Here is an 18,351-nt window from a genome sequence, read left to right on the forward strand (position 1 = left end):
AAATTTTGACGCGGGATTCGAACTCGGATAACCACTGTTAAAAGGGGAACGTCGTAAGCACGCAGTCGTAACCACTCGGCTATCCAGATGTGGTAGCTGAACAAGCATTTATAGGAAGCATGCGATTGCATGGCTGTGGGCGCGAGAACCAGAGGAAGAGAAAGAAAGATAGAAAGCCAGAAATAAAGAGTAACAGAGAGAGAGAGGAGTAAAAAGAGAGAGAAAGAGAGAAAGAAATAGAGATAGAGAGTCAGAGATAGAAAAAGATAGAAAGAGAAAGAAGACATGTCCTATCTATGCATAGTATAGCAAGGATGGTTTGCACCATGTCACATGACCTGGATCTCTAAGAAAACTTCCGGCTAACTAAGATAAAAATGACACAGCATTGATGTTCTACAGTGTGCAGTTCACGATATTCATTTAAATTCATAAAAATATAAATATTCATTCACGCTTATAAGAAATATTCGTTCACGCTTATAAAATCTATAGCTATCTAGTGAAGGTATCTGGGCCTGTCTAGGGCGCTAGAGTAAAACGTTGGGCGAGTTCATGCATATCTTAGAGAAAAATTTGTGGCGCGAAGCAAGTGGAAGACAGGATAGGATGCCAGAGTCTCATCATCCCTTCTCTTTGCTTTTTCTTTGTTTCTGAGTACGCACCACAAATATTTTGTTGGAGCATTGGACGCACAAAACTTCCACTTTGCCTTGACAACAGCATTTGAGTCGGTTTATTACATCAGAAAGTTGAGTTTACATATTTGTTGTAAGTAATTTTGGACGGCTGCTATTTCTTCAGGTCTCACTTGGGAGGACGCGAAACAACGCTGTCCCCCTGGCGTGTACCCTGCGTGCCACAACGCGGAAGATTCTGTGACAGTCTCTGGCACAGCCGAAGCGGTGGAGAAAATGGTTGAGCATCTGCAAGCCGAGAACATATTCGCCCGCAAGGTGAACAGCATCGGAGTGGCTTTCCACACCAAGCACATCCACAGCGTCGGTCCTGCCTTTCGAGAAGTTCTTGAAAAGGTAATCTGACGCTAGAATCAAAATAGCATGCTAAACGAATGGATACATTTCCAACTAATTATGTTGCTCGCTTCTCTCAAGAAGAGTACCGACGCAGTAAAGTATAGAGACATCAGAAACAGGCTATTAATAACGAGACAGCGTTGGTTGGCTACGTTAGCGAAAATGCGTGCGCACCGGGTGAGCCAGTGTTCGGAAAGCACGTGACGTCACCGACAGGAAGTGAGAGTTGCCGGCACTAATACTCCGTTCCGACGAGGGTGTCTTGTGTGCGGCCATTATACCTCTGGGGGGTTGTGGATAAGAGTAACCCCCTAAAATGGGCTGCAAGGTGTAGCGTACTACCCGAGAGAGCAAGGTCAGCGTTTGTACTCCTGTGCAACTGTCCGGAAAAAAGAGCTGCCCCTCTCCAATTTTCGCAGCAAGTTGCTACCGCGGATTAGGAACTAGGCATCCCCACATTAGGAGGGGAACTCCCGACTCGAATGAAGCGCGCCATTGTCTGTCTTACCAGATGCACTTCAACTTCTATAGAGACAGTGCCCCGCCAGCATGCCCAACTGCAAGCGGTGATTGCCATGGCGACCTTATATACCTAGCGTCGACATCGGCAGAAGACTCGCCGAGAAAATGCTCCCTTGACGAGTACACCCAAGTCATACAAGAATGCGAGAATGGATGGAAAATTCAGAGATAGCTTGCTCGGCAAATAAATTTGTGCATTGGACATCCATACATGACTGCGCGGAAACATGACTTGCTCGATGGACTCGTCAATGGAACACTTGGAAAGCTGCGGTATGTGCAGAAACACATTCTTAGTGTTGCTCGAATAGCCTCCGAAATTCGGGCACATCACACAAAGCAAGAGTAAACTATTTAGACTCAACGAACTTCGGTCTCTCGCATTGCCTCATTTTTAGATGCGAAGTATCTTAAGGCGGAGCTCAATCCGGTGGTGGTGGTGTGCGGCGTGACCACCCTTACTGCGCATGCGCATACCCTCTCCACACACCTCCTCTCCACCCCCCTCACCATTCCCCATGTCCTCTACCCCTCTTCCCTTCCCCTCTCTACTTTCCCTCTCCACTCCCGCTCTCCCATACCCCTCTCCCCTTCCCCTCTCCACATTCCCTCTCCCATCCCCATCCCCCTCTCCACATTCCCTCTCCCCTCCCCTTTCCACTCTTCCTCTGAAACGCGGGCTAGACATGCCTAAATTCTCTCCTGCGCAACGCCGCGATGAGCTCGAGCGCATGCGCGTCCCCTCCCCTTCTCTCTCTCCTCTCCTACGCTGCCCCCCTCTCGCCCGCCTGTCGACCGCGTCCCCCGCTCGCCCTGTGAGGATTAACGGCCAGGCTAGATGGAAGATACGACGCGCGTAGCCCACCATCTAGACTCTTCGCGTTTCACGACGCGAGGTCGGTAGCATGCCCAACGAACGCCAACGGAACGCGATCGCGCAAGTGCTCCGGCTTCGCATCGCCTCATGGTCCCCTTTAGCGGGAGATGGTGGAATTTTTCACAACACTACTCGGCAACACCACTGTGCAGCACTAGTCTCTAACGACAAAGCCAAAAGGAATCCTTTCGTGTTCTCACCTGATAAAAATGTGCTTATCGATCATCTGCAATTTTTTTCACTTATGTGCACGCAAATAATAAGAAACTGCTATTTATTGGGTGGCTAATAAGATTTTTTTAAGTTTCTCCCACGGATTTTCGTTCAACATTCTCCCTGTCTGCACTACTGCAATAGAAAGTACAGGCAATTATAGAGTCGTGGAGATTTTTATAGTTTTGCACTGGCACGTTATTTGGGCCCATATATCCTGGCTAGATTTGCTTCGGCTCTAGAAGACGTTGGTTAATTGTATTTGTTTCTCAATGAATATATTTAGGTGTGTATAGCAAGAAATAACTATTGCTTCTGTTTGCGTTCTTTCTTTATATTAAGGGGCTGCTTCAATATCACTCTGGCAAAAATAACAATTCTAGCAGTTTGGAACGCAATGCCATTCCTCCGCACCATCGTCGACGATTTCTTTTTCTCAATCGCACAGATTATACCCGAACCAAAGGCACGCACCAAGCGCTGGATTAGCACATCAATGCCAGAGAGCCGTTGGGATGAACCTGCAGTGCAGCTCTGTTCTGCTGAGTACCACGCGAACAACTTCCTAAACCCGGTGCTCTTTTGCGAGGCAATCAAGCACGTACCGGAGGACGCCATCTTACTGGAGATAGGACCGCACTGCCTGCTGCAGGTGAGGAACATGTCGGAATGATTCCTGCTGTCGCCATGGTCCGATGGTGTGCTCAACGAGCATCTGTTGCTCATTGGGTATAAAATTAATTAGGTTGACGGCCCAGCGCTACAGATAAAAGTGTATACCATACATATTGTAGTGGCGCCAAATTCGAAAGTAAACGGAAAGAAAGAAAGAAAGAAAGAAAGAAAGAAAGAAAGAAAGAAAGAAAGAAAGAAAGAAAGAAAGAAAGAAAGAAAGAAAGAAAGAAAGAAAGAAAGAAAGAAAGAAAGAAAGAACGGCGGTAGAAAAAGAGAGACGCGTCTTGCCTCTCTTCTTTTTGATGCTAACCAATACGTTTCGCACACAGAAACTCCCCTAAGAAAAATGTTATCCTCAAACGTGTGTCTCATCCTCCTCTTCGCTATTTCCTTGTGAAACGCGACGAGATTTGGCGACCGCGCATTTGCTGCTGCTATCACAAGCGACTGCATGATGTGCTGCTGGTAGCATGCGCAAGCTCTTCGCGATTGTCTGTGCCGGTGCCTTATCTGGTTGAGCCATGCATGGCTATCAAGCTACCCTGCAAATATAGGCGTAGGTTCCTTACTTGCCTGGAGGAGAGTTGGGGTTTGTGTAATCGGAAGATGTTGAAGAGGCTGATCATTAAGGGAGGCAAAGAAAATAATTTCCTAATTTTCTAGTCCAAAATTGGAAGCTTGTTAACGCGTGGTTCGTTCCACAAGTGTACTGTATAATGAAGTCTAGACAATGAGAGAAGCCCATCTGGTCAGCATGAAATATATTCAAGACTTCAGCAGAACAAGAACCACGTCAAGAAACTAGACGTTGTGTCGAATGCCTTTGCTGAGCACTGCGCAATTACGTCACGCATTATCACATGAGCGAAGCTCGTGTGGCTGCCAGAGAGAAAACTAATTTCCCATGGTTTTATCTAGAGTCTTTGCTTATCCAAACTACAGTGTACTAGAACAGGGCAGTGCTCGGAGCGGCCGCAGCACCAATGTACAGAAAGTGAAGCCCAAACAGGATCAATCCGCCTGTGGCGCTGCGATCGGTAGTCTGCAATGTGTCGTCGTTTAGGAGCTGCTCGCGGCTCCGCCAAATTCGTGCAGGGGTAGAATGCCCGCTTCCCACTCAAAAGGACCGGGTTGGAATCGCAGCTCTAGATGGTGGGTTTTTATTCCTAGTGTCACCTTTTATAGCTGTATTAGTTTTTCTTTGTTCCTTAAAACTAGCTTCTGTTGCTACCTGTTGCTTTAAAGTAATGTAAAATGTGAAATCTCGTTTGGAGTATCGTATTCGCAAAAGTCTCGGAGGCCATACTTTCAGATTTTGTTGAATTCCGGGCGGTGGCACTGCAATTAACTGCGCTCACTGTCAAATTTCCTCCATATTACTTCACGTTTTACGTTACTTTTTGAAGCAACACGTAGCAACTGAAGCTAGTTTGAAGAAACAAATGAAAATCAGTAAAGCTGTAAAAGGTGACACTAAGAATAAAAACCCACCGCCTATAGCTGCAATTCGAACCCGGCCCTTTTGAGTGGGAAGCTGGCATTCTACCCCTGCACCACTTCGGCGGAGCCGCGCGCAACACTTCAACGTCGACACATTGCAGACTACCGATCGCAGCGCCACAAGCGCATTGACCCTGTTTGGGCTTCACTTTTCGAAGCTCGTTCCGAGCACTCACCTGTTCTAGTACACTCTATCCAAACTACAGCGCACACTCTGAACAATTTTGCTAGCGTGAAAGAAAGAAAAAAAATGTACCAAGTTTACCGGAATATCTTTTGCTCAATTTCTAAAGCTTTTCTTCTGAATTATTTTAATTCGGAAATTCTACAATTATTTCAACTCAATCAGGTTTTTTTACTTCACCAATTGCGTAAAAAATAGCTCAAAGATGGCTTCACCGCATGGCAATACAGCAAAAGATGACAATACACTCAGAACCGTGACACATGCCGCATGACATGGACAAGCATGGTCATCTATCGTCGAGAAACACAACTATGACGAGTATAATTGTCTTTGGTCCAATATAGGACCAACTTTTTTATGACCAGTATAGTCATCATCGGTCATTTTGGTGCAAAATATCAAGACGACTAGACTAAAGGGTTAATGCGGACGAAACTAATCCATCATCCATGTACGTGAATGCCACGGCAATTCAATGTGTCACACAAAAGAGGCGGGCCGCGATGATTACGATGTTTGGATTGTGAACAAGGATCCCGTGGAGGAGCTGAAACATCAATACAGTCTTTTTTAAAATCGTTTTGGTGGGTGTCTGGCTCCCTTCCTTTAATATGTGCAATATTTTATAGAATGACATCCAGCTGGTAAGTGGGGCAGCTAATGTATGCCGCTAAGGTGGGGTGGTCCCCGTGGACCATTAGAATGGGGGGGGGAGAGGGTGCAGGGGGCACGCTCCTGCTTTCTTCACTCGTGTAATGACGATCCTGCACTCGAATTTTCGATAATGTCTTTGCCGAGCTGGCAATTCAGAAATCATCAATTGGAACACACCCGTATTTTTTCTTGTGCGAGAGGCAAAACCCCATTGATGAGGCTCCTAACAAGGCCGCTATATTGTTTTAGCCATGCGGTTTTGCCTCGATTGGTTCTTTACACGAATAGTGGTACCACGAAGATCGGTGTGTGGAAGAAAGTGTGGCTACTGTCTCCTGCTGAACAAGTTTTCTAGCTATAACAGTTGTACCTTGTGGGGATCGCGGATAAGAACCATCACCCTCGTCCGCACCGACGGTGACAAGGCACAGCAGCGAGGGCCACTGCGCATGCGCGCGGATGAGGACAGGCTTCATAACCAGGCACGGCGAGCGGCCAAGGGGGAGTTGCCGGCGAACTGTCGAGAGGTGCGCGTGTGTGCGCGGCGTGCGGTCCGCCGGGGCCAGGGTTAGCTGGACTGGCGCGGAACTGTTGTCAGATGTTTTCTTTTACGCATTGTCATTTTGTTGCCCTAGCAGTTTTTAAGCTTTATTAATAAATGCTCTTTTGAGTTACGTCGACGAGCGGCCCAAATTTCATTGAAGTGGACGCGGAACCCCACAGCCTTCACTCGTTTTATGGCGCTCTGAGAGCGCGTTCGCTCATATCACGGCGCTTCGGAAGTACTACGGGTGTTTTTCTAGCCTTCTTTGAAATCCTAGTACAAGCAGACCAGCAATAGTTTATATTTATTTGGTTCATGTAACCACAGTTCACGCTTTCAGGTACGTGATCTCGTGACTCAGTAGCGCAATTTCCTGTGATAGATGGTGTTATGTACTCATTCGCGCACCTCCACGTCGTTGAAGTAGCATTCTTGTCCAACAGAAATTTGACATTTCGCATTCTTAGTTATTCTAGTGACTCACTTCCCGTCAAGAAAAATCCTCATAACTCCCCTCACCGGCAGTTGACGGAACATTACGTGCTCCACGCACTACCTTGGTCCGCAATACGTATAATAACAATATTACTAATACGTTGTGGGGCTTTTAAGGACCCCGATCACGATACGATTATGAGACATGCCGTAGTGGAGAGATCCTGAAATTTCGACCACCTAGGGTTCTTTAACGTGCACCTTAAATCTAAGCACACGGGCCTCGAGCACTCTGCCTCCTGCGCAAATGCGGCCGCTGCGACCGGGATTCGATCCCGCGACCTTCGGGTGAGCAGTCAAAGATCATCTCCACTAGACCACCGAGCCGGGTGGTCCGCAAGCTGAGTGCATGTTGACTTAGTTTCTTAGAAATAGTTCTACTTGGTACCGCATTTATTGCGAAGGTGTAACAAACAATTTCTGGTGTAAGTGGTGCAAGAGGAGACGAAATTAGCTGGAAAGTGGGCAATATTAAGTAGTTTGCGCTGCAGCGCGGGCAATCGTAGGATAACTAATCTTGATTACTTTGTCCATGACACCGACGCTGGCATGCACGAAAGCCTGTTGGACATAAACCTCTTCTCTGTATTTGAAATAGTAATCGGGTACATTTGGCGGGCGAGGTTGTTTCGACAACGAGAAGTATAGCACGTATGAAAATATGCGCACGCTATACAGATGAGGCTACATAAATCTTTTCAACAGTGTAATTTATCAATAGCGCATCACAAAATCTAAATTATTAACCTTTGGAGTGGCTTCTACTCAACCAATTAAGAAGATGGAGCTCTAGGCAGGTGAGGAAAAATAGGAGCACACAAGTTCAGAGAAACATGTTGGCAGGCGCAAATTTCCTGCATAACTTTCTGTGATCATGTTTTATATCTACCCTAATAAATACGTATACCGATGTAGGGGAAGTAATATGATCGAATTGTGCTAGGGTAAATATAGGACGTTTTGTAAATAAAGCTTTCGTATTCGAAAATGGTGTGAGATTCAGTCCCCCAAAATAATGCACTCATGCATGCCGGATGTAGTGCATGATAAGTCGTGATGTAATTCAAGTATGAAATAGACTGCTGGAGACGAAAATCAACAGAACTTCATTTTAACCAAATACGTTGTGCAGTAACGCCACGACACAAGGATTACGAGCGAGTGATAGAGAGAAATAAAGGTTTATTTTTAAAATTTTTCAATGCGTGTTGTGACTAGTCGCCCCACCTGCTGCGTAGATTGCTCAGGAGAGAGCAATTGATCGTAAAGCGAGAGCACTGGTCCTTCCCCCCAAAACCCAGAAAACGCCTCCAATGTTAAATCTCACCTTCGATCTCATCCAAGAACAACTCCAGCAAAATACCACAGCAAAACATTAGTGCGGCGCGTTTAGAAAACGAACAATGGCTCAGCGGTTGACTCAAGCATGGCCTCCGTGATTAGCTGTCGCAGCCGCTGCCAATTGCGAAAGCCGTGGTGCAACGCGGTGACTCCCTTCTCGCGGAGTGTAGTCGAATCATGTCTAATTCTCGTTATACACTCTTCTCGTCGCCCTTGTATTCTGTAGTCTCTCATCGCCCTTGCCTAAACCAAAATCGCAATATGGCACTAAGTTCTTGACCATGAGTTCGCGCGGCGTCAGAGCTCGAAAAGCAGACGTACCGAAATGATGCATACTTTTTGCGCCCTAGTGGGTGTTTTCGTTTAATATATATCTCGCTCAGCGCCATCGCGCAGAGCCCTTTTAAGGGCGACCAAAAGCAGGACATGCAACCCCCTTTTCTTTACTATATCATGTTTTCCGCACTATTATTTTTTCTCTAACTTCTTGTCCGCACACACCACGGCATCGGCCCACACCTTGTAATCTTCGACGAGATGTCCGAGGGCTTGCCCTTGGTATATCAGGCGGCATAATACCTAACCACACGAGGGCATGAATCGCCTGATGAAGCAGGCAGCCAGCATTGTTGAAAAATGCAAATCAAGACGAGAAGCCCGCCTCGCACGAGGCGACTTTAGGAGCAACCCAGACTCTTCTGACCTGACGGTCAGTGCCCACCACACCTGTTCTTTTCTTTTCCTTCGGGCAGCGGCAGGATCCCCCAGCTTTTCTTCCCTCCTGTTACTTATCCTTTAAATAAATGCAGGTTGGGCGTGTTGGTATACGTTCATGATGATGAAGCGCTAAAAAGAACGGAGACTTTTAAATGCGAAACAGCTCTTTGACTAGCCTGTGCAACGCTGTCCCTCCGTCCGCACAAACGCGAGGCAACGCGCTTCCCTCAGCGCAGGTGTTGGAGCGGTGCGAAGTAGGTCACGCCGCAGCTGGGCGTTGACGTCACGCTCCCCTCGAACGCTCCCCTCGCAGGTGCGCGCGTACGTCACTCTCTCCCTCACCCGCCGGAGTGCCCGCAGCTGCCGGCTCCAACGCCCGCTCGCCTCCCGTGTCTGCGTTTCAAACAAACGTTTACACCATTAAACGCTACACCGACACTTGGTGAGGGCTGACTTAAGGCAAGACATGGCGATGCCGTTTTTTACAACTTTCGAGTGCTTTGACGAAAAATTTAACAGCGGTTTCGAAGATCTAGGAGAATATTGCCAGCACACGTAGTTCTTCTGGAACGTTAAGGAAATGTGTAGAAATTGTATACCCTTATTCTGAGGCACCTGTTTAGTAAAGCTCAGCCCTCCTCCATTTAATTCAAACTTTTAGATCATGGAAGTTACCACCTTTTCAAAGTCCTCACCACTACAAAAAATCAAGTAATGGTCCACATAACGAAATACCTTAATAACTGAATTACCTAAGGCGCCTTCCAAAAGATTGTCAATCTTGCTAAGGTATAAATCAATAAGAACCGGAGCAACTTTAGAACCAATACATATCCCTGATTTCTGTACATAAACGCCTTCTCTCCAACCTACCAGCGTCGACTTTAAATACATGGAAAGGATTTCTAGAAATGCCCCGGTAGAAACACCACATTTTTCGGTAAAAACCGTCTGGTGCTCTCGTTCGTTAATATTCATTGACACATTTTAACAAGTCCTCATGCGGCAAAGAATAATACAGGTCTTCAATATCCATACTAAAGGCCTTACAAGAGCCGGGGTTCTCCTCTGAGAGGAAATGAACTAGCGCCTGAGAATTACGCATACGAAAAGGGTCTGAAAAACTCAAAGAGGTTAAGCAGCTCTGAAAATAACTATACAGCCACTTGCCAGGTGCCTTGCTCTGAAACGATTGCTCGAAACGGAATCTCGTTCTTATTTGTTTTGGCTGAAAACAAACAATTCAAAAGTAAGTGATTTAGCCTTCTTGACACTACAAGCTATTCTCTCAAGAATATGTCTTAACAAAAGGTCGACAGCACGTTGCCTAATTACCGATGGCTTAAGTTTTACCGTCCTAAAATTCTTTTCTATGGCTGTTAATTGTTTTTCTGAGAACAAACTGTCCATCATAACTACAAAATACCCTTCCTTATATAAAATTACTGGCCTCAGTTTCTTCTCGACACAGTAATTAACCAAAGGCCGGATAGGATCAGAACACTTGAGATGCATATTAGAACCCTTGATGCTAGCAACGCAGTCTGAAATGCCGTGGGAACGCGCTTCTTCAGGAACAAGTCTGGTGATTGTACGCGGCAATCTTAAAACGTCTATTGGTTTCAGGTTCGGCTTAAAACAGTATTTAGGACCTAAGGCTAGGGTTTTGCAGTGACTATCATCTAAGGCAGCTCCTCCAAGGACTAGCAAGTTATTTTGCGGTGAAACAGTAGAAATAATCTTCCTCTTACATGGTTGAAGTTCTCGAAGTTTTACCCTCCATATGAATTCCTTATGCTGGTTAGCTACCCTCATCCAGTCGGCGTACTTCTGCTTCTGGCGGCGATCGTCACGCGAAGTCGAGCAACGGACCTTGAGGCATTCCTGGTAAAATCTCACTTGCTGTGCAGAGGAAGAATGAGGGAGTAAAAGACAAGAAGCGGACCGATATTTGTTTCGTCAAACACACCAACAAATTCACTGACTGCCATACGAGTGTGGTGTATAAGGTCTCTTTCAGCTGCGGCCGCTTCTACGTAGGACAGACGGGCCGATGCATCAACCAGAGATTGTTGGAACATAAGAGATCGCTAACAGGAGGCTCACCTTCTATCATTACATTGTCGAGATTGTAAGTGCACGCCAAAATTTGATGAATGCGCAGTGTTTTACCGGCATAGACATGAAGAAACGCGCCTGATGATTGAAGCATGGCATATCAAGAATAGTGGTAGCGCATGCGTGAGCCAACCGTCGATTAACTTGCATAAAGATGAAATCAAATGCCTTAACTGTTATCTTCCACGTAGGCCGCCATGCGTGCCGGATTGATAGTTTCGCCTATTGCATGGACATGCGCAGATAAGTTTTCGTGCCTTCTTTCTTCTCAGCCGTTGTGCGTCTCTTCAGTTGTTAGTCGGCGTTTGTGGTGTCCTGCTTTCTTTTTTGTGTCCGTGTTTGCACGCCCTGTCTTTTTAGAATGAATACTTAGCAACTAGCTCAGCTCTCTGTTATACTGAGCTACACCGAGTTTTGCTTCAAACGAATCATCCAGCGCTCAGCGCAGCACCCGCGTTAGGGCCGTTCAACACGTGACGCCACCCGTGCGCAACGCTGCTGCTTCGCATCCGATCAGGGTTCCCTTCGGGGAGATGGTCCAATTTTTTTTAAGAACACATGACAAGGCGAACACAGGTCAATAACACAGGAAGCGCCTTGTCCTGTGTTCTTCAAAAGTGTGCGTTTTTTTAGTGCTTCATCATCATATACTTCTCTTTCTCACTACCTTTCTCTCCGCCTTCCTGTGCCGATCTGTTGAAGTATCCTGGTAAGGAGAGACAGCTACGGATCGGCATTTTTCTCTTCGCTCATTCCTTACATAACCACTTATATACGTGCGTTCGCGTCGACTTGACCCCGCCACATGACCGTGTTGATCACGTGATTTGTTAGATACGCATCCCACGTCGTTACAATGCCGTCCAAAGAGCCTGCCTGGCAGCCGCTTCATCGGAACCAGGCATGAAGGAAGAAGGGGGAATAGCAGCATAGTCGAGCAATGACGCTCACGAACTATCGCTTGACAAGCTTGGTTTAACGGCACCCAACCAGGACAGTACTTTTTTACACCAAAGTTTGAATTCTCTTCTGCATGCAGTGCGATGATGTTTGGCTGAATGAGTACTTTCTTGCTGCTAAATTCTTCTTTCTGTACTTTGTAAATGCTTTAGAGAACACAATCACCATAAAAAAGGTGCATATAAAAAACAAGGTAAGATCAGTCTTCCATATCGGATCGTTTATTTAGTACCTTTTCATATTGATTCGGTCGGGAATTAAAAATGAAAGGTTATCTGGATGGCATTATCAACGGAAATCGACTACCTCTTGGAAGCGTTTGACAACAGTTCTTCAAAATGTTTACTGGGCCCCATTAAGGTTCCTGGCCTTGCGCGTACTTCACGTGTTGCAGGCCATCTTGCGGCGCGCTGTGGGCCCTTCCGCCACCTGCATGGGCCTCATGAAACGCAATGCGGACAACCTCCAGCATTTCTTGGGCTCACTCGGAAATCTTCATATTCTGGGAGTCCAGATGGACTTGTCAGTGCTGTACCCTCCTGTCCCTTGGCCCCTACCCCGCGGAACGCCCAACATTGGCCACCTGGTAGCCTGGGACCACTCTCAGTCTTGGCATGTTGCACAGTGGGACGATTTTCCTATGCCGGATGAGGTAATTAAGATTCGAGTACATTGGCATATAGTGTCACATTTAGAGCATAAGCGATTTCGGGATTGTTACTTTGCCTGACCACCTTACAAAATTGCACTGCCGGTTGTTGCAGAGTCTGTCTCCTATGTCATACGAGCCGCGTGAATTAGGGACGTATCTGATGAGAGGCTCTAGCCATTTCGGGGCAATAATAACTTCATGTTCTCGAAAGTGAGCATTCGCCTGCGTCAGCGGGGCTTATCAAAAACTATCAAGCCGCTTACCCAAACGAAAATATCATATCCCTGCGATTGTTATTGAATGTGTGTGTTGCAGTCTATGTTTGTAACAGTTCATTGAATGAATGCAAATTTGTGAAAACAGCTTATGACCCTACCGCCAATCTAGTGCTGTAGGCATTTCTTGGAGTAGTATTGCCATTTTAATCACGAGTCTCCACCGTGAATAAAGAGGAATCACGCAAACGGCATCGTGTGCGTTATGTGATTATGTTTCACAGCTAAAATAGCGTGAAGGCAATAAAAAAACAAACTGACAGTCACTTTACCTTACGTTAAAGGCAGCGCAGGCTATCGCTTGGTTAATTCTTAATTCTTCTTTCATTCACCTTATTATTACCTCCAACTGCCTTGCGATACACCTTAAGTCACCATTGATTTCCCCAAATGATTCTTCCTGAATAACATTTGTTTCACGTTTTCTCCATGATTGCCACTTCACATCACTCGACATACCCGTAGATATTTCACACATTCTACTTCTCTTCTATTTCCCTTTGGATTACTTTGTACGTCGTGATTTGTAGGCATACGCCGCACGTATCTTTTGGTAACGTTCGCGTTCACGCTGATCATGACAGATTATCTTTGTATATCATGACAGATTATATTTGTTTAAAACCAGGCTTTGAGCGAAAGCCACGGCCACGAAACGAAACGGTCCAGGAACTATCACGCGAACGCACAGGAGAGGAAAAGCTACGATGAGCACACGAGCTGGTCGCTCTTGTCGTCGTTGCGAAAGCGTGAAACCGAGGAAAGAAGGTGACAAGGAATAGGATCATCCGATGCTGCAGACGCCATTGCAAGGTTCCGCCGCGCGGCACCAAGAACTTGCAGAGTTTAAACGATTACCTGTGGCCGCGCCATTAATGTGGTGATTAGTTGCCCCCGAAGCTGTGTACTCGATTTTATGCTGTAGACGCCTGTCGACTCACGGTCCAGCGTTCGCCGTGCGCGCTCACGTTCCTCCTGTCGATGCCTCTATACTTGTTCCTCGGTGGATTTGGCACGACTCATCACAGCGGCAAACCCTCGATGGCTGAGCGTCCAGGCTGCCAATGTTAATGGCTGCCAATTTCCTAGTGGTCACATAGCACGGGCGAGCTGACGCCCAAGCAGGCCTTCACCGTGCACTTCTTGCGCGCAATATACAACACGATCGAGCCCGTGGCCGGCAAGCGCGATGCGTTTCGTGCACGCGATAGGTACGGCAGGATAAGGAATGATCACTTACCTGTGAAAGAATCCAGCGCCGATTTCTGCCAGAGTCAGATTGAAATCTCGGATCGGATAGGGGCTACTGTCTTCTCGGCCGCCATTCCTAGCTGCTGGCGACGCAGTGCTGTGACAAGACCGGAGAAATTAGGCGCGGCGCCGCGAGGTGTCCAGACCAGCTCCAGACTTCACGGGTGCGGCGAAGCGTAAAAGCAGCACCACACGCTCATGCACGCACCACCACGGCGTAGTTACTAGATCGTCGAACTCTCCGAGCGAGGACCCACGACTGACCCATGAGCTTTGAGAACGGTTACTTTCCTTGGCAACGGTTTGTACCGGAAACGTATCTCTGCACACAGCCTGCATCTCCCGCGTGGTTGATTCCTTTGCATACTAACTGGTTTGCACACGACATGCGCCCCGCTGCAGTCGCTTCTTCGCAGTCTATCCCTTCATCGCGCACGCCTATTAGGCTCCGTTACTCCTCCTTCGGGTAATTTTGCCCTAGAGTGTAGGTGATATATTTAGAGTAGAAAATGTTTGGATATGCGCATGTTTTAGTGAGCTAAACGCTATGGGGCAGATACGCGTAGCATTTCGATGCACAAAATACACCAAGAATCATTTTAAACACTACGGTTTTGGTGAACTTGCAGGGGAAGGAAGATGTCACGGAAATCGACATCGAAACTCGTAGCGAGGACAAGTACCTGGTCGGACACCAACCAGATGGCCGTATCGTGTTTCCTGGTTCTGGTTACTTGTATCTCGCTTGGCGGTTTTTGGCCAACCACTATGGGAAGGATGTTAACGAGGCGCCTGCTATCATGGATGACGTGAAAATGAAGCGTTTCACCATCTTGCCTCCAACGGGTAGGAGATCTGTTATACATGTATTTCCTTATTTCATTTTATCTCTCAGTTTAGGTACAGTCGTACATTACAAAGGGGATAAGCAATGGCGGATACAGTGCCATATATACCGCGCACTTTCCTTAACGCATATTTACCCTATGCGTTCGTTGGCATCATTATTTTTCGGTTTATATAGGGTTTGATTAGCAAAGAAAATGAGCACTTGCTCGACTCCCGTTCTTTTGTCGGTTAACGCATACTGAAATATATTCGAAAGCTGCGTTCGTCACCGACAGGTGGCAAGTTGTTTTTTCGTCCACTTCAATTCCTTTACTGTCATGTCAGAATTTCTGCTCTACAGGTAATAAATCCTATTCGTGTCCTCTGTGTTTTTCTTGGATTCATTGTTTGGGAGCCTCATTATGTTGTGCATAGCGAAGAAACGCGCAACTCTTTCCGTTCCGCTTCATTCATATCTGATTATAGGTACAAATAGAGCTAAGGAAAAAACTTCCAAACAAATTTTGGAGAAAATATGAAAGGCAAGCAGGTGGAAGTCATTGATAAAAAAAATTGGCCGTGTATCTGCGTGCTTCGCTGCAAATGTCGTCTAAAGACGATAGAAGAGGCGCTGCGTGAGATATGGATGCCATCTGGCAATACGTCGGGAAACATGAGTGCTGTGTTGCGGGCTGGTAGTCCCGCCGCAGCGGCAGGCGAAGACCGGCGGTGACCAACGCGACCGGTGGGGACGCCGGCCAGCCCAAACAGGCTGTTTGGCGCGATGCGCCGAAGGAGAAGAAACGTCCGCACTCAACGAGTACTCTCCACAAACTCTCTTACTTACACGTCGCCTGGGTAAAACAGGAATGCCAGAGCGGCGCCCCCTGTCATTCGTACAATGCAATACTGAACCGAAACCGAAACACAACATGAGCTTGTGCAGAGGGCACGGAGGAAGACAAGTTTCAGCGCAGTCGCATTTTCAGCGCACCTTAAGAAACTAGGGTTGTAACATTGTAGGGCGAGTAGGGCCAGAAGGACCGTCACGACGAAAACCTGCCTCCTCAGTCGTATTCGCCTGGAACGTTGGTGTGGCTTCGCGTTCCCTCCTCCGCTCCTGGCCTTTCCACAAAACTACTGGCTAAGTACGAAGGCCCCTACCGCGTCCTACGTCAAGCATCCCCAATTAACTATATGATTGAGCCTGTTCAATCATCTACGGACCGCCGTCGTCGCGGCCGCGAGACTGTTCACGTCGATCGACTGAAGCCGCATTATGACCCACCAGTTGTACCTGTTCCTTAGGTCGCCAGGATGGCTCCTTTTCCGCGGGGGAGTGATTTGTAACATGGTAGGGCGCAGACAAGAACGCCTGCGAAAGAAGAAGACGAAGACGGTTGTTGTTGGCGCTCGCGCTTGCTGGGCTTGGACCGCTGATCGCTTCAGCGTTACTGTCTCAACGTTAAACGCATACCATCAAGGTCTTTAAAATTGCGCATCTGTGTATTTTCTATTAAACGAACACACCGCCTAATACTTACCTAATGATGTTACGCCTAAGATATGCGTAATATTTACTTTTTGATCGACAAGTTCACTAGTATGAACAGCCATACCAGTTCAAGATGGGTGGGCGGTAAGCAAGTGGTTCAACTTTGGCCGGGTGGCTGAATCGAGGGACGTGCCGACAAACAGAAAGACAGACAGACAGAAAGACACACCAAAATTTAGGCGTTTAGGTTCCCCAAGAAAGACTATCGTCTTTAAAAACGAACAGAGTGAAGTATATGCCTGTGGTACATACCCGCTGATGATTACAGTTTTTTGATATGCCGCACAAATAACGGCCGGCGGAAACAGCTTAGCTGTTACAAGCTACCCTGAGAGTAAGAATTTCTAGAGCACTTCACTCAGCTATATTTTATTGTGATCACGGTACCTACTTCGGTTTGGGACTCACCGATGTAGTTTTGGATGACGTGTATATATATATATATATATATATATATATATATATATATATATATATATATATATATATATATATATATATATATATTGTAGAGGAAAGACACAGAGAAATAGACACAACGCCTGTTGACTAGGCCGGCTGTTCTATTCTGCCTGGTCTTTCTCTCCCTCGTGCTGATCAACCACGAGGGCCCAAGCTACGCTTCCGCTCATGGTTCTCACACTCGGCCATGACTGCGAATGAACGAAGCCGCCGACAGTGTCTCTGGTGGCTGACGTTGACTGTGTCGCCGTGGTCGGTCGATACAACGCCGCTGGGCTTGCCTTTGTGCTTTGCCGATGACGTCTGGCGGTCGGCATTGACTGTGCCGCGGTGGTCGGTTTTGCTTACGCCACGACTTGTCTTGCAGAGCTGCCGAACATTCTGGGGGGCGATGCTGGCTGTGTCGGGGATGTCGCAGAAGGCCTCGGTCGCGCTGTGGCCTAACGTGGTGAGCGGCGGAAGACGACGCGAGCAGTTGGCACTTCTTTCGCAACCTCTGTACAAGCTTCCGCACTGCCACGTCATCAATTCTCACTACTTTAGTGCCACACATGTGGATACTGTGCGTGCCACAGAACTTCGTGTTATTTGGTCTAAGAGAGCGACACTTGGATCGAAGTGGCATGTCATTGATGTCTGTTGGCGTTTTGGTCTCTCCGTCCTCCATCAGAGAGACATCCTTGAACGGGATGGGAACGTCCATGCAAGCGCTTTCCGGTGCGCGTCTGCGATATGCTAGAATCGCCGACTGCGGAGTCATTGATGTGACAGCATCGCTGCGGAATTCATCAGTCACGCCATCGACGCACTTAGGCTGTACTGGCCGGTCTCTTGTACCAGCAGCTTGGATCTTACTCAGGACAAGGTGACCATATGCGCACTCGGCCAATGACTGCAATGAACTTCGCGTACTGAGCTCCGGTGGGTCTGAGAGCACATTAATATCTATTGCTGGCATGGGCTCGTCCAGCTTGGGAACGGTTAGCGTGTTGGAAAACGGAGGAGCCGGCTTGTCCACGTGCCAAGGTGAAGATAAGCCTAGCGCTCGCGTGATCGACTTCTGTGGTTTGGAGGCAGGCTTGGTCACGAGAAAGGAAGGTCGTGAGGTGGGTCGCGACAATGAGTTTGAGTTCTCGACCACCAAGTGCAGCTGGCGGCCTGTGTCGGTGCCTGACGCGGAGCGTTCCGCGAAGCTTCCTGTGAAGGAGCTGCAGGACACAGCTGTACCATCGGGCCGGGGTTCAGGAGTGGAGAAGTTGGTGCAGGGCACAGCTACACCATCGTGATGAAGCTCTTGATCTCGGTCACCGATGGAGGGCAAGGTAGTAGGGGCCCGAGATGCACCGTCGAGGTTGTGCGTCTCACAGCTGCCATGAGTGGTACACAGTGAGTCGGTAGGGGAGGGGCTGCAAGTATGTGAAAGCGGGCGAAATACGTAAGTCAACCTGGCACACCATTCAGTCCAGGATTGTTGTTTGACGCCTTCGT

The 18,351-nt window shown here is 47.5% G+C and overlaps 1 protein-coding gene across 1 annotated transcript in view; it reads left to right on the forward strand.

Annotated features, from left to right (window-relative positions):
- LOC119398658 (fatty acid synthase-like) overlaps nt 1-18,351 on the forward strand; it is a 154,653-nt gene that overhangs the window by 50,463 nt on the left and 85,839 nt on the right. The window contains exons 9-12 of the mRNA XM_049417381.1: nt 805-1,034; nt 3,098-3,301; nt 12,235-12,492; nt 14,648-14,864. Coding sequence (XP_049273338.1) covers nt 805-1,034; nt 3,098-3,301; nt 12,235-12,492; nt 14,648-14,864 — 909 coding nt within the window. The remainder of the gene's footprint in view (nt 1-804; nt 1,035-3,097; nt 3,302-12,234; nt 12,493-14,647; nt 14,865-18,351) is intronic.

This window comes from Rhipicephalus sanguineus, chromosome 7 (genome assembly GCF_013339695.2).
Source record: "Rhipicephalus sanguineus isolate Rsan-2018 chromosome 7, BIME_Rsan_1.4, whole genome shotgun sequence".
NCBI lineage: Eukaryota > Metazoa > Arthropoda > Arachnida > Ixodida > Ixodidae > Rhipicephalus > Rhipicephalus sanguineus.